The 17,487-nt window shown below is 42.1% G+C and overlaps 1 protein-coding gene across 1 annotated transcript in view; it reads right to left on the reverse strand.

The window, feature by feature from the left end:
• TMEFF1 (transmembrane protein with EGF like and two follistatin like domains 1) overlaps window positions 1-17,141 on the reverse strand; it is a 117,734-nt gene extending 100,593 nt beyond the window's left edge. The window contains exon 1 of the mRNA XM_050318284.1: window positions 16,661-17,141. Within this exon, the coding sequence (XP_050174241.1) occupies window positions 16,661-16,907 (247 nt within the window). The 5' untranslated portion in view covers window positions 16,908-17,141. The remainder of the gene's footprint in view (window positions 1-16,660) is intronic.
• Between the last annotated feature and the right edge of the window lie 346 nt (window positions 17,142-17,487).

Raw genomic sequence — 17,487 nt, forward strand, 5'->3', positions numbered from 1 at the left:
CAGAAAAAGGGGATTCCTCTGAGATAAAAGGTTTATGTTTTGGTTTGTTTGGGGTTGTTTTGTTGTTCTCATTCAAGGTGAATGCTCTTTTTTTTGTTAGCTACCATGCTTTCTTGGTTTAATCCTGTGGGGTTTTTTCTCCCTACAGCTGTGCCTTGTTTTCTTTGCTTTTTTTGTTACTCACAGAAGGTACAGTAAATTTAATAGCTTTGTGAAGCTTATGTATATTGTTATTGTTGTAACTGCATCAGCACTGCCATTTAATGATAATGTATTCTCAGTATTTTGTTAGCCAAACATGCAACAGCTTTTAACTTGCAATAAGAGATGCTTCCCATTATGCTACCATATTACTTTACAGGTTTCAAGTTTTTCAGTGGAATAAGAAGTTTAATTACTCCTCATTTTTGGGTATGGCAGTACTTAAAACCTTGCATTAGATTTCCGCCTCATCTTTTGCCATTTCACTCTATGTCCATAACACCTTCCTTGCAGTTAAAATTCCTTTCGTGCAGATAGATTCTGTCATGTGGAATGGCAGAAATAAAAGTAAATATATTTAGTGAAGTGTAACATGAAGAACAAGGTAAATTAAACAAGAAAATGAATCATACGCAGTACTTCTACACTGGCAATGTAAGACTCTGAAAAAGGGAACGAACCCTTTCTGTCTGATAGACTTCAATTATGTTGGAAACCTGCAGAAAATTTCCCTGGCAATCTGACTGTGCACCACACACGACTTCCTGTTTTCAGAAAGATCAGTTCTTTACTCTACAAGATTCCTGACCATTTTGTAGAAAGAGATACACTGAAAGTCACCACTTCAATGTTGTGATGAAAATCTATGGCATAAGATCTATTTGTGGCTCTAGTAATGCCTGTTCAACCCAGGGAGACACTCAAGTTTCACTCTGTGATGTGTGTTCATGGAGAAATACCAAGAATTCACTAAAAAATTATTCCATATAAAATACATATATGGCCTCACAAACCAAAGAGGTACAAACTTTTTTCTGAAGGTTTTATCTTCCTCTTTGGTTAACCTCTGGAGTTCACGCTGCTCCATTGGCTGAGCAGCAAAGCATTGGTAGGAGTTCCTGCTACAGGACCTGCTCCAGGTGCAGCAAGGGCACAATTTGCAGGCAGTTCACTGGTGCCAACAGGGACAAGCACTCACATCTCCTTGCAATCTCTTCCAGCTCTCCACCACACGGTCCTCTCACATCTAGTACTTGTCACAAAATCACAGAATCATTTAGACTGGAAAAGACCTCCACGATCATTGATCCAGCCTTTGACTGATCTCTACGTTGTCAACTAGACCACAGCCATGTCCAGTCATTTCTTGAACACCTCCAGGCTGGTGACACTAAGAACCAAGAAATAACACCAAGATAAGAAAATATCCACTTTTTGCTGCACTAGGGTTCTGCACATTTTAGTGAGGTGACCCATTTAAGAGTGGGGTACACTGAAGGCTGAAGTAGGACAAGCTCTGTGGTGGGATACACAGCCAGGAGCAACAGGGTGAAACCCTGGGCAAGGTCAACCCTCAATAACCCCTCTCATAAAACCATACCTTGATTTGGGATTTCTGTCAGATTTAAAAACCAAAACCCAAAATTAAACACTGTAACTTTCCCTTCCTGCTCTGCAAAAGTGTTTTTCAGAGTCATCTAATGATACTATTCAGCTGATTTTTCTAAGAGATACACAGAATAAATACTTGTTTCATTTCTATTATTTTCCCTTCCATAGAAAGAAATAAGACATTCTTACAGATCTTGAAAGAAAAAGCTGTACAGAGCTTCTGCAGGATAAGTTGTGAAATAATCCCAGAAACATGCCCATGAAAACGAGGATATTTGACTTACTTGAGAAAAATGAATCTCATAGTCCAAAATGTTGGTATTTCCTAACTTCTGAACAGCTTCTCAAGCAAATTGTAGAGTTCTTTGATTTTAATGCAACTTACTATCTCTAAAGTTGCAATAATATACAGAGTTGGGAACTGCTCTTTTTTTATGTTAATAACATATCATAAGATTGAGTTTTAGGTTGCTTATAGCATGCGGGCTCATTGTTTTCATAGAAAATTTCCAGCTGTGTAGTTTTTAAGAATGGAGTTGGGGCACATACAATGTTTTGTTGGGTTGTTTGTTTTCTTCTAAGAAACAAAACTGCAACCATACTATTACGATATAGTTGAGCTTTCCCATGTTTAAGCTTTCCCATGTTTGCATTCAGGAGCTGAGATACAAGGTGTAGGAGGTATGATTGCCAAGGCTCAGACCATTGTACTCTTCTATGTGAAAATACATCCAATCCACCTGAAATTTTAAGGTGCTAAAAGAGGTTTACCTGTTACACACCACAAGCAAAACTGGTCACAGGTTCCCCCTTTCATGCACTCTTTTTTCATGGTGTTCCAGGTAAGCTGTGCCTTCAGCACCAAAAACCAGTGTTGGCAAATGTGTATATTTGTCATACATGTCATATTCATATGGACTCAGTGGTTTCCTTGCCCGAGAGATGAAAAGTTTATGAGTACAAAGCTGAGAATTGACAGTGAAGGAACAGTGGTAGGTACAGAAAGAAGACCACAAGAAAAGCCAGGAGAGGCACCACAGAGTGGAAGAGGCAAGGATGGTTAAAAAACAGCCACTGCAAAACATGGGATCCCAGGCCTGCAGAGAGAGCCCAGGGTTGCAAGGTCTTTGCTTTTCAGTAAATATATAGAAAAATTCCATGTCTGTTTTTCAGGTGGCTGGTTGACAGAGCAGAACTACTTTCAGTGGTATCCATTATGCCATTAATTCAAATTAGAGGTCTCTGCCAGGACATAATGGTTTTAGCCTTCCTCACAGCCACTTAAAAATCAGTCCATCCTAAGAAATGTCTGTATTTTCCCAGGCTTAGAGGGGAGGATTGTTCTTTTTCTGAAGAAACTTACGCTAAGCAAAACCATAATAAAAGCGCAAATCAAGTGCTCAGAAACAAGAAGATTCCTGAATTAATGTTATTTGAGCAAATGTAATTTTTATGTTCTTGTGCAATGCTAGACGAGTTTCTCAAATCAGATTTTCCAGACATGTTCACTAATTGGGCATTTCTCATCATCTGCATGCTTTTCTTCCTCAAAGCAATTCAAGCGGGATGCAATAATTCACAGCAGTGGAAGCTGTTCATTGAATATATCAAGTTCAATTTAAAAAACCTAAGTATCCTAATCCACAGTTTTCCTAACATACAAGTTTTCACCCAGACTTAAAGTCTAATTAACACCAAAAAAAAATGTCAAGCAGTTTTCAAATTAGTCTGACCCACGTGTAAGTTTTAGAGATCTCTGAAAACATCAAAAAAAGTTACTGGTTAAGCTCCTGAGGTGTTAAATTTGTGAAAATAGAAATTATAAGAGAAAAATTATTGTAAGAACATGTACAGTAATGTCCCTAATGTCTATTCTCTTTAATATATTTTTAACAAAGTTTTAAATTTCATTGGTAAAATACAGCTAAGCAAATAGTATATAACGGGGTCGAAAAGAAAGAAATGGGTGATCATGAGAAGTAGGCTTGAGTGTGGAAATAGAGACCAAGGAGGCTCAATGCCATGGCAGACCTCTCCCAGCCATGTGGACACGCTGTTAGCATGACGATGAGCATATATGACAGCTCATTTGTGGGAATGATACCTTTCTCTTGATAGGAACAGAAAGAAATACCTATTTCTAAGTTGCAGAACTTAGCTGGAAACAGGAAATGAAACATCAACTTATTTAAGCAAGTATGTTATCCAACGAAAAAAATTTAACGGTTGTTGCAGTCTGAAAGATTTTAATGCCAGCACTGAATGTTCTAAAGCTACAGACTTCTAGAAGGAAACAACAGGGATACACTTCAGAACTTAATTATAGGGAACCATACCACTGGATCCCCACAGACCTTGCCAGTTTACATCGAAATCAAGAATTTATAAAAATATCCTAAGTGGTTACTGATTTCAAAAGACTAAGTACCTTTTCATTTTCAGAATACTAAATAGAAGCTAATTCCAACAAGAAAGTATTTTCTGTGCAAGAGATAAAAACCTAACAGTTAAATCTCATAGTTTCCAAATTAATACAAAACCCTCCGTTTTCTCTTGTAGTTCAGTCTCATTAAAAATCCTTTAGCAGATCTATAAATTAAAAAATCATTGTGGTGCATTCTTATGATACACAAGACTTTGTAAAAATAGTATTAGATTCCTATTTTGTATACAGAAAAAGGAAATAAATTAACTCTTGGGTAATATCCCTGAAACATTAGCAGTATGAATGGTGCTGGAGCATAATTAGGTTTGCAGAAACTCTCTCCTGCAAACACCCATACACTATGCTATTTAGGGCTAGTTTTGAAAACTGTAATTAAACAGTCAGAAAACCCCTGGAAAAGAAACAAAATAACCAGCCACATAAAAGTCACGGGGAGAAAACAAACAAACAAGCCCCTGGTTGATCATTTAGGTTTCTTAATGAGTTCTGGTAAATCCAGTAAGTTACAGAAGCCAGGAAGGACCTGAGCAGCCAGCTCCTTTCCTTCCAGACTTTAACAACTGTATTACGTTTTCAAAAAAACAAATCACTACTCAGCTTACTAAAATAACATTTTTCTCCCGTACACATTCCTGTCAGATAAATCTATAGCTAATAATTCCTCTCTGCCTGCTCCATACTGAAACACAAGGAGAAATACAATTCCCAGAGCACCTGCTAAGCCACTTTGCCAGCCTGGGAAGGATTTTCAAGGGCTGGGAGTTTATAGTCAGGCTACAGCACGGCATCTGTGGAGCAAGGCATGCTCTCCTGCTTCATGGCCTCTAACAACGATGTCTGGCACAGGGCTGGTAGAGCCACCAGGTTTGCAGAGAACTGATGGAAGTCCAGCTCATTCAGAGCTGACGGCATCTCTGCAGCCCACCACACTGGCAAGCCGAACAAAACCACTAGACCTGCAGTGTCCAGAATTTCAGAGCAACAAACTAGCCTTATTTAAAGGACAGACAGCAGGTCACCTCTTCTTCAACATATTCATCCATCTCTCCCTTTTCTGGTCATGCTACTCACGCAGCACGAAGCAGGTGGAAATTATTCACGGTTCCCTGCTGGGGATTCCCTCGGCGAATGTAAGGGTGGATTAGAGAGCTCACGAGTTGCCTTCCCGGTGGTTCTGGGGCCGAGGAGTACAGCCAGTGGACACTCTGCCAAAATGCGCCTGGTGTCAGCTTACAGCTGTTGAGGGAGACTTCCTAATTACCATAAATTAGCTGTTATTACGTGGTGGACAGCAGAGAATCAAGGAACTTCGACTTGTTGGCTGCCATTCTGCCCTTGCCCAGATGTTGCAAAGGACATCTTGACTTTGCCAGGTGCTCAAACAGCTGGCCAAGTAAGCAAGGAGCAGAACCCCATCCTCCTCCTAGGTACAGCCAGTCAGGCCATGGGGACAGGGTGAGGAGGGCCAGCAGATGCATTATCATCCCTGCTCTGAATCATCTAATTGCTGGGGCACTGACAGACCTTGTGTCACTCCTAATCTGAATTTAATCCATGTTTTCTGTTTGAATGCAGGGCCAGAGCCACACTCAGTTCACAGCCTTGGTCAGCTGTCTTCAAAAGTGTTGTGCACACCCAAAATGGCAGAAAAAAATTAGCCAGCACAAATATTTATATAAATATAGTAGGAAACAAAAAAAACCCACCAAACTTACATGTAAATATGCATGCTTGAATTCTGCCCTTTGTCCCACACTCACACCTCTGAAATGAAAGACTAATTTCAGTCCTGAGATACACAAACAATGACTGAGGTACAGTTCCCATTTACACCCAGGCTGAACTGGGGGTAAACATGTCTCTGTGGCTTGGAGAAATGTAGGCAATTGAGTCCATCACTTTGGTACAGAGCTCTATGAGACTTTATTTACAGGTTCTTACTCCTTACCCTGTACATAGAGAAATCTGGTTTTCACAGGGACCATGATCTAGGAGCTCCTGTTGATTTTAAGCAGTGGTTAGCACTTCTGGAAAAGCTCCATAGGTAGTGTGCTTCGCTCTGCTGTTTAGGTAGTCAGACCACCAGCTCCTTTCCCCTCTATTTGTAGAAATCTTTTTTATTTTAAAGTGATTCCTTAAGAAATACTAAGAAATTGAAAGACGATTTGGGCATCATATTTGCATGATATACATGGGATTTTTGGTGTGTGCTTTGCTAGCTGTTTATCAGTCTACCAATCCTCACCTCCAAGAAAAAAACAAACCAAATAAGAAAAGGCCAAAATCAGAGGACAGTACGGCAGAAAGGTCTCCTAGCTCCTTGGCTGTTTTAAAAAATAAAGTATTTTCTCACAGAGGACACACAAGAGCAGATTCAGGTAGCTTTCCACAGTAGAAAAGAGATATTTTTCAACCTGTTTCTTTCAGCTGCCTGCAGTCACAGAAGTGCATTCCTGCCTTAGGTTGGAGAGGGGACCCACAGACAGATTTTCCAGCTGTGTCAAGTGGCCTCACACCAGCATGGCCAGATCTTGCTGCTGCCCTTCCTCCCTGCAGACGCAGTGTCATAGTGTACCCAGTGTAATTTCCCAAACAGCCTATCCTACACCTAATCCATAGGAAAAAAAGGTAAAAAAACCCTTAAAAGTAGATACTGGGACAGGAGCCACCTTTTCTTAGACTTTTCTACATGGAGACTCAATGCTTCCTATGAAAAATCAGAGAAAAGTAATGAAGAGCTCTTGGTGGTAAAGCTATTTTGATCTCTTGTAGCCTAAGTAACTGAAGGGGGCTAGGGACACATTTTCAGGCATTTCAAAAAAAGATGTAATTATAGGATAAAGTTAGTATCTTATAATTTTTCATTAGGTAATTCTGAATGCACTGAAAAGTGACTTTAAATAGCATAGAAATATCAATTGCCATAATATATAAGAGTAGTAAGTAATTTGCATGACAGAAAAGCCTATATATTTGGGAAAGAACTGTGAAAGCAGTGAAAAACTTCACTTTCCTAAATTAACTCTGATTTCCAGATTTTGATACTGAATTTTTGAATCATTATGTTTGAATAATGTAAGGGTTTTGGTATCTGCTACACGGCTTTAAATTAGGTTTACCAAGTGTCTAATAAAACAGGATGTTCATCTCTTTTGTCTTTGGGTGAGGACTCTTTTATTACAGTGTAGTATCTTTTGTTTTAATGCTGCTCTGCAGTGGATTGCCAGCTCATTAATTTTTCTGCTATAACACCCAAATCCCTTTGCTGATCAGTGTGCTGAATGATTGATTCCCTGCTCCCAGACTAATTTTTTACATTGGACTGCATTTACCATCTGGTAGATAAATCATCCAAAACACTCAAATTTGGAGTCTGGTTCCAGTGATCCTCTTTGTTTGTTCAGTCAGCAGCATGAATATCACTTGCAAATGTGGAGGTTGTGTTCTCTCACCTGGATAACTCTTCTAAATTGCAGACAGAGGTTTTAACACAGAGCACTGAGATAAAAATAAACCTCTTCTCATTAACAAATAAAAAAAAGGAAAAAAATAGGTATCTGTTCTTTGTGCTTTCTAGCCAAAATTTTTGTTTCATCCCTACCATAGCCACTACTTTCTCACAAGAAAATGAGTATTTCTTACAGCACAGAACCAATTTTGCACATTTCAAACACATTTAACTACTTTTGTGAAGGTGTAAACACCTGTGCGAGTGAAGAAAAGGACACTCTTTGCAGTTAAAAAAGAGAAGAAATACAACGAAATAAATTGCCTTCCCAACCCATGTTTTATATGACAAAACAATTCTATAACCTCAACAGGAGCCTGCCTATTTTATTTTCACTTTTATAACCCTGAAATGATACATCCATAAAATTATACTTCCAATGAAGACAGAGAAAAAGAACTCTGCCTCACAGAATTGTCTGGGCAAACTTCTGTGAGAGGTGGGGGATGAAGAGAAAGCTGCAGGAGGAACATGGTGCTTTAGGAAAGGAACTGTTCATCTGCCCACCACTGCACATGGTTATATTGCTTGGGCTGGGGGGACAGGGGGTCCCTTTCTTCAGCCTAAGGATTTTCTGCTGCTCTCTGCTGCCCTAGAGAACCCATTTGGCACAACACACTGACCTCTGTCTCTCCCAGAGGGATCAGATAGAAGCAGCACACAATCAGAGTCAATACTAATTAGCAAAATGTAAACATTTCATTAGATCAACGCTTCCCTGAATTTTAAAGCAACAAACTGCTATCCAGTCACATTTTTTAATCAAATTTGCTATGGAAATACCTGTTGAAAACGCTGTTTTGGCCATCTCTATCAACCAGTTAAAGACTATATGGTTTATGTGTTTTATGAACAATCTCAAGAATTAAAACTTGTATTTTCAAAAGCACTCACTCATTGTGTATGCCTAGACTATTTTGGACATTTTCTGCATATGCACCAACATCTTTAACCATTCCATATCTCAAACTTTTATGTTGCTTTTGTTAACATTCTTGTTTGGTTTAAAATTTTAGAGGAAATTTAGCAAATTCTGCAAATGAAGCTTATCCAAGCAGTCGTTATTTGCAGTCATATGTGAAACTGCATGTGAAATGTCTCCGAATAGGAAAGCAAGTAAAACTCTTGTAAGGTACAACAAACTTCTCCATACACTTCAGGTTTAGGCAACAGGACACTTTCTCACTCACTGCTAAAATATGCGTGTTCATAGAAGGTTTTCTATAGTCATATCCAAGTAGGTGTGACAGCATGTTTTCACTGGGGGCTGTGTGTTCCTTTTTCCACCATCGCATGCAATGGCCTCATCAGTTAGTAACTGAGACTGGTTAAAAGGCTTCTAAAATTAGGATTTTGCCAGCCATAGGTGAACACTGATGTGTCAAACTCCTGAAGGTAAGTGGGAATGTGACAGTCTGGGAAATAGTCAGGGCTGGATCTGGGGTAAAACAACTGGAGCCCCTAAAGTTGAGCATTTTGTGTTCAACTTGAACATGTTATGGTGACCAAAGGTAGATTAACCGGAGTTTTCACAGATCCAACTCTCTGGCTTGCCTGACAGCCCCCATTCACCCCATCTGCTTCTACATGGATCCTGTGAGATTAGTGTGAGGCAGAGAAGATGCCTCAGGGCCTTTTCTTGAGGAACCCGGCTGTTGCCTGCCAGGAAGCCTGGCAGCTGGAAGGAGGCTGCCTACAGCTTTGTGGCTGGGCAGAGCCAGATTTCAGGACGTTCTGGCCTCCAGACAAGACCTAAGAAGAACCACTTCATGTCCTGAACACCCTTTTGTGTGTTTGTCAACATTGTACCTGTTCTTTCCTTCGGCTGTGCCCCGCAGGATGCTCCACACAACTTATGAAAGTACAGAGAGTTTTGCACCTATTTACGGGAGGTCTCAGCCCGGTAGAAACAGGTGGGGAGGACTCAGCAGCTACCAAGACAAGTCAAAGTCGCTTCAGTAAAATTACTGACAGTTCTGTCTTGTTCCCAATTTTCTCCCTTTTCAGTTTAACACGTTTTCTTGCTGGTCTTAATTAACACCATGTTTGAACCATGGATGAGGATCCTGCCAGCTTGAACACAGTTATATAACGTGGGTATTTCAAGACTGTAATTGCAACTAAATTTACTTTTATAATACTAAATCAAAAGAGAGGTATTACAAGGATTTAATTTTATTTTAAACCAGATCCTTTAAACACTGTTGCTGTAACACATAATCTATTATCAGAAAAAGTCCTGCCTTTTCAGTCCTTAGAAATTGCCTACTATAATGAGAATTTAAATTATCCTAAAATAAATGCCGATTTGGTAGTCAAACACTGCCTCCTCACAAACTGCACTATGACCAATGAGGCAGCTTTAGAGCAACTTAAAAGAAATTGAACACTGATATCAGTGTAACATTAAATTGCTCTTTTAAACAGAGCAAGTCACATCAATAGATATGCAAATACATGCAGAGCCTGGTCTGTCTCCCAGCCCTCAGTCAGCCAGGTCTGGGGATGTAACTGGGTCAGTGAGAACAGAAGTCTTCTAGGTACTCATCTAGCAAAGACTTTCACTGGCATCTTGCTCCACAGAACACACAAGTTCCCTGGCAAGAATCTTGAAGAGAAAAAAGGACCTGATATTTTTTTTTTTTTTTTTTTTTTAAATAAACAAGCAAATAAATAGTAGAACATATGACCAATAAATACCAAATATTTAAACAACTAATGGCACCACTGGATACCTTCCTAAATAACACAAGATTAAATAATTCTGATCTCACATCCCCTTGAAGCCATCTGTGAACTACATTAGAACCAAAGATACATCATAGCTGTTCATCAAGACAAATAGACAGATTTCAGGATCTTCAGGAAACTTTAATTTCATCAGATCACAATTTTGATTGCTGAACTTACTCCTAATCAGACTTTGTCTGTATCTTCTTATCCTTTTGTAGAAGAAAAATACCATATAAGAAGACCCATTTTGTCAAGAAATGGTTTCATAAAATACAATTTACTATCAACCGATTTAGTCAAACAAGCCCTTCTCTACACAGGAGCTCCGCAAAACACAACTCTACTCTCACACTCTTTCTCTTTTTCTTCCTGTATTTCTCTGTATTTCTAAACTGTTACAATTTCAAGATGATCTAGGAATAAACTACAGCAATTAAAGGGACTATTTAGTTTACAGTATACTATTTAATTATAATTTTCCTATTCTCTAAAGCTGTTCTGGGATAGAACAATTTTTTTAAGAGTAATTCTATAAAGAATGTCATTGATCTTAAGCTCTATCAAGTATTACACTCTGTTTAGAAAAAAACAGGCTTTCACCTCAATAATGGCAACATGTCCTCTATCTCCACTTTTGTTCCACAGCATCTGTAAGGACATATTGAGGAGGATATGCAGTAGTCTAGAGTCAGAAGAATAGGTCCTTTTTCAACATCCCTGGTGCTCAGCATTTTTCCTTCCACAAATGTTACAGCTACTGTTATCCTGGGAACTGTTGCCACTATCTGCTTCATGGACACTCGCCAAAGTCTGACCACAGGCTGGAAAAGTCACAAGCCCTTCCAGGTGATGGATCAATGGTGGAATGTGATAATCTCTTTATAAGAAAGGGTAGACTGAGCCTCCTGCCGATATTGGTGGGATTCTCTGCATTTGTGCTTCTCCACCCAAAGTGCTTGACTGCAGCTTTTTTCTTTTTTTCAAGTCCAAGTAAATATTAACTCTCCCCTTTATCCAGTCACTGTCAACTCTAGGAGAAAACTGACAAGCGGTAAGTATAAAATACTTATCCTTACATCAATAGCAAGGAAAGGGCCAGACTTCTTGTTTTCCCCTTAATAGGAACAATCAGAAAGATCCTGGTACAGAAAGAATATTTTCTTAGTAATATTTTCCACAACAAACTCAACTCCTCTTCTCCCTCTTTCAAAAAACAATAAAGAAATTGGATTCAATCCAATCCCTTCAGTCAAGCCTCAGTTGCTTCATCATGCTACCAGTTCCCACTAGTGACAATGACGGAGTGACACCTACTACAAGATGATTTTCTGCTATTCTGACACTTTCAATTCTACTTTAATTACCTTTTGGTTCTTTAATCACCTTTTGGTTCTTTAATCAGTGTAAGAATCTGTACTGCAAGAACATTTCATGTCTAGGCAATTACGTTAAAGGGAAACAAATATGTGCATGCTACTGTCCGAGTTTTAATTTCTCTTTTTAATCACTGTTCTTACTTTTTACTTACTGTTGATTTATATTCACTCTTTATGACAGTTTCTCAAAGTGATATGTAACCTGACTGAGTTTAGATCATTTAGTTCATAAGTTCAATTGGCACAAACACATATCACTCTTATTTGGCTCAACTGTTATAATTCATTTACAGGAACATAACTCATAGTATCTTAAATAAAATAACCAATTATTCTAGTCCCATCTACCCTTTCAAATCAAGTTTATCTATGCAAACATAAAAGGAAATGTACTTCTTAAAAAAGTTAGGCTAATTTACCTGAACCTGTACCTCTTTTCCATCCCTTGTTCTTACATTATTACCAACATGGCTACACATCTTTAGCATAAGTTAGTAACTTAGAATGATATACCAAACAAAACCCCTCATCCACTTAATTTGAACAAAACCCACAAAGGGTATGTCTGTTCTAGCTGATAAGCACAGATGAAAGCCAGTCTTGAGGCCACAACTCACTCTGGTTCAGAGTCCCCACTGAGCCCAGGCAGAAACCACGGCTGAGCTCCAGACACCAGCAGTGCCTGAGGTTTTTATCCTCCCAAATCTGTGTTCACATCTGCCACACGGACTGGGCCAAGGGAGATACATGCTTGTGTTCATTCTTCCTTGTCACAGCAGGGATAGCCAGAACCCAACTCACTAATAAACTGAAGTCTTCACCTCAGTATAAATGTAGGAGACGTGAGTAGCTTTAAACCCCATGCTGTCCTAAGAAAAAGCAGTTAGAACAGTTCATACATATAGGTAGCAAGTGACAGTAAGTTTGGAGGATCCCTGCTACAGGATCTGGAGGAGAGACGTGAAATATTTTAAGAAAGTACTGAAAACGAATGCACTCTATATCTGCATTTAAACTAGATCTCATGTTGCTCATCTCACTCACCCTCTGTGCTCTTCCCAATTCTTCGTCCTCTAAAACTCTGCTCACATGAGGGAAAAAGGCATGCTTTGAAAACAACAGCATATGATGTGACCCGTTACTGACATCCATGTCCATCCTCTCTGAGTTGTTCCCCCTCTTATCTTTTCTCATAGTAAACTTTCTTACTCTTTTCTGTCAATACCTTCCACTCTCATCCCTCTTCAGGACCCACTCTTGTTGTCCAACCTTCAGATGCCTTTGCCCTACTGATGATGTCTACCCCTCCCTTCTCATCCTACCACATTTTAAAGTATTGAAATACATGAATTTTGTTTATGTTTGCTGTACTCTTGGCTTACCGTGTTCTCATCTTCCCTTCTCTCTTTTTTCTAGTGTTTCCACAGCATATTGAAAGTTGAGATAATGCTGAAGGATGATTCAACTACACCTTTCTCTGCTGTTCTTGCTAAAAATTTGCAAGCTTTTTGACAGCATGTACTTCCACGCTCAATAAACACCCCATCATAGATTCAGTCATCACCCTATCACAGGATAGATACTTTGTCCCTCTGTTCCCTTCCCTCTCCTTAATCTTTAATTTCCATCTACTTCTATCTACAATTTCAGATATGTTGACTGTGCATTCATACACCTCAGAAGAGGAATTCTGTAAAAGAGGTATCCTTAATTTTTCCTTGACCTCATTCAATCCTCAGTAAGCTATTCTGACACAACTTTACCCAATTCATTCAAAGAGAACTTAAAAAAAGGGGACAGCACATAGCCTATGAGACTCATAGATGGTGCACAGAATCGTCCCAAACAAGCCTATTTTATCACATGAAGGAACAGTACGCTGAAGGGCTTATCCACAGAAACATATCCCTGTTAATTAAAATCCTGGGTGTACAGACCCAAACCAAGGCACTGAGCAATGATATCTTTCACTGAGTCTGTGTACCTTCCACCAAAATCCATGGCATCTGGTCACTTACGATCAAACCCCTGTGGCTGCCACACGTGTGACCAGAGCGTATCTCACACTGGATATTCAACCAGACCGAAATGAAACTGAAGATGCCCACACGCAGTGCGTGTCTCTGGAGAGTACCGTCGGATTAGGAGCTCACAAACCAGCTACGTTTTGTACTTACCTTTACACATGGGATGTTCAATAACTCCCTGCAGTTCACAACTATCTCACAGTCTGAGCAGAGCAGCAAGCATCATGCCACCTGGCTCACGGACAGCCGACGAGTACCAGAAATGTTACAGAACAAGACTACAGGCAATGCTGGGAATAATATAACAACTCAAAAAAAATCAACCTAAGACTCTCTTTTCCAGAAAGAAACTCCAATTTTTTTTTTTTCCCTGTTCTGGGTAAAATGGGCCTATTTTATTTCCCTAGCTTAGCAGGGGAAAGATTGGCAGATGACCAAACATATACAAGTTCACACTGTCAATTAACTCCAGATATATCTTAATTCTCAGTTTCCTTCTCTAATCACTTGATCGTGTGTTCTTCCCTTGGCCAGGGATGATGCAATTATATCATCATTTAACAAATGGCCAAGCTGCAATGCATGTGCCAAAGGAGCACAATCAAGGCTAAGAAAGCTATCTTAATCTTCATGTTGTCTGCCTATTCCTCCACCTTGCAATGTTCTTTTGCTACAGTAAACTCTAGGAGCATATTCTGTAGCAATAGCAACAAAAGGGCATTTCTGAAAAGAATTACAAAAAAATACAGGTAGCTACATCATCTAGTGATGACAAAATGTTACAAGCCCAGGAAGCCTTTCAAGAAGTGTAAAAAACTATTCAGGGCAGCAGGTCAAACTGATGCACATATAAAAATGATAAAAACAACAAAGGAAAGGAGAATAATTTTTCTTCTCTGAGTATGGAAAGTAATTTAGAGAGTCCAAACATTTGAAGAAGTAGTAGTAGTGTTCTTTATAAACAGCAATGTCCATGGTAGCAGTCCACTGAGAAAGGTGCTAATGCCGACATCTGGTCCTACGTGAACCTACAGGAAACTTATCTTTTTCAAGGAGTAGCTTCTCCAGTAAAAGTTAATGAAGCTATGTAAAGGTAAGCAAGAGGAAAATCTGACCCAGATATCGTGTGTTGATGTTACTTCTTTCAAAATTAAAGTTGATAACTGAAACCCAGCAGTTTTGCACAAAACAGTTAACACATAGCAGAATCTGACTACTGCATTTTAAATGAAATTTTCCTTCCATATTTTTGTAGTTACACTAAAAACGGTGCCTGCCACAAGTACATATATAGCACATATATTTGCTTCTGCCTATTTTTAGTAGAACTGAATAATTCTGAATGGCTTCAATACAGCATTTGGTTTTCTAATTCCAGGTTGGAAAGCTCTCTTTCTGTGGTGGTTTCTAAATAATGGTATCCCTGTGTTCCACATCATCTTAGAAACTTCCTCACATATTTCACCAGCCTCCCATCCTTAATCTCACTGATTTATGCACATGCCATAGTCTAATGACCCACATGGCTCTGACGGGTAAGCCGCTAACGCCAGTGACACATTAACCTATTAACCCCTCTTTAAAAATAACCATCATATTCATACAAATAGAATGAAAAGTCAGGTAGCAGCAAAACAGTAGGACCGTGGTATTGCACAGTAAACAGTATATATCTAAACTGGGTAAAATGAAGAAAAAAGGAGCATATCAAGAGCATACGGCAGATTTATTATATTGCAAAAATCATTTCGTCACAGTTTGCTGGTCCGTGAATTTGATTGCCTGCTTTAGCAGCATTATCCGTATTGTAAAATGTAATTGGGAGGAAGATCACTCTTCCGTTCACTCATTTCTTGAAATCTGTTGTACAATTTGGGGAACCTCATCCTGCCAGGTACTGGGAGTTCCTTCCAATGTGGAAATTGCCTTCCAATCCCACTGAAGACAATGGGAGCAGGGCGCTCTGCACACAGGGCGAGAAACCTTCATCACCTTGGAGAAGGCACTTTGCACAGCTCTTGCTGGCGATCCGTGGAGAGGAATAAACCTATCATTTAAAAAGCAGCAGGAGGCATACATAGCCATTTTTTGGAGGAAAAAAAAATAAATTCCCTTTCATAGATAGTAGTTTTAGAAGAAAAACGAGTCTTTCAGAAAAACTGTAAACTTTACATTGTGTGTATTTACTTGGTTCTACTTTAAAACCACCATATCCGTCAAGAGCTAAGAAAACGTGCTGCTGTCCTGCCGAACCAATTCATACACCCTACAATACCAGTATATACATAATATACATAAGTATATTATACATAAGTATATTATGTATATGTCAAACAAACAAAGCAGGAAAAAAAACCCCACCAAAACTAAAAAGCTTATTCTGAGCACATCAGGGTTATTTTGCTGCCTACACCTCATCCAGAGTGAATCTACACAACAGCCGGCAGAAGGACGGACGGAGAGGCTGCCCCGGGTTTGGTGGGCACACAGCAAGAGTGAGACCCGAGAAACAGCCCGTGTGAGCGCCGTCCGGGGTTTGCACTCACAGCTGCCGCCCGGCTCGCACTCCCCGCCTGCGGCAGGACGGGGCCGGGGCCGGGCTGGCGGGGAGGAGGACGGGGAGGAGGGGGCGCGCTGCGGGCAGCCCCCGGTGCGGCCGGCGCGCACCTGCCGGCACCGCGGCGGGGGGCAGCGGGGAACAACAAAAGCCAAGAGGCGGCAGCAAAACCCTTTCCTTCAGCGGGCAGAGGACGGAGAGGATGCTCCCCCCACCCTGGAGAGGGGCACCCCCCCGCCGGCCGGGGAGCCGGCCCGCAGCACCCGGTGCCGGGGCGGGCGCCGCTTCTTTTGTTTTCCGCCGCCCGCAGCGCCGGGCCGGGCCGGGCGGAGCGGGGGGGCCGCGCTCAGCCCTCCCTCCACGTGCACGCGTGGGCTTCCCGCAGGGATGGGCGCGGGGCGGGAGCCGGCGGGGCATTACCTGAGCAGTTGATGCCTTTCCCCTTGCCGCCGCCCTGGCACTCGGAGCCGGGCAGGGGATGGGAGGCGCGGCCGGCGGGCAGGGCGGAGAGGGCGAGCACCAGGAGGGCCGAGGTGTAGCACAGCGCCAGCGGGGGTCCCGCCCGCAGGAGCGGCCGGGCGGCGGCCGGGCTCTCTCCAAGCATGGCGAGGGGCGGCCGAGGAGCAGCGCCGGAGGCAGCGGGATGGCGGTGGCAGGCCCGCAGCATCAACCGGAGCCCGCGGCGCCGCCCGGGCGGGACCCTCCTTTCTCCGCCGCGCCGGAGCGCACCTTCAGCATCCCCGCCGCAGCGGCCGCACGGACTCGCTGCCGCCGCCGCCGCCGCCGCCCGGGCACGGGCACGGGCAGGGCTGTTCCCGGCGGTGGGGCTGGGGGCTCCGCGCCTGTCCGCCGGCGCTGCCGCCTCGCCCCGGCCGCGCTCCTTTGTGCGCGGCGCCCGGCAGCGCCGCCGCTCCGCCTGCAACAAAGGGAGCGGAGCCGAGAGGCTGCTGCTTCTGCTGCTGCCGCTGCCGCCGCCGCGGAGGGGAGGAGGAGGAGGAGGGAGAGGGAGAAAAGGGGGAGGAAGCACACGTGATGGCAGCCCCCTCCCCCGGGACCGGAGGGGAGGTGAGGGGCTTCTCCTGGCTCGGCGGGCAGGGCGAGCAGCGCCCGCCTTCACGGCGGGGCCGCCCCCGCGGGGAGCGGCCGGGGGGTCCCGGGGCGGCGCCGGGTTGGGCCGGGCTAGTGCTGGGCGCAGAAGACTGGCGTGCGGGCGATAGCACGGATGGGTGAATGAAGCAGAGAGAGTC

Source organism: Myiozetetes cayanensis, unplaced genomic scaffold (assembly GCF_022539395.1).
Source record: "Myiozetetes cayanensis isolate MyiCay16 unplaced genomic scaffold, myiCay2020 scf1, whole genome shotgun sequence".
Taxonomy (NCBI): Eukaryota; Metazoa; Chordata; class Aves; order Passeriformes; family Tyrannidae; genus Myiozetetes; species Myiozetetes cayanensis.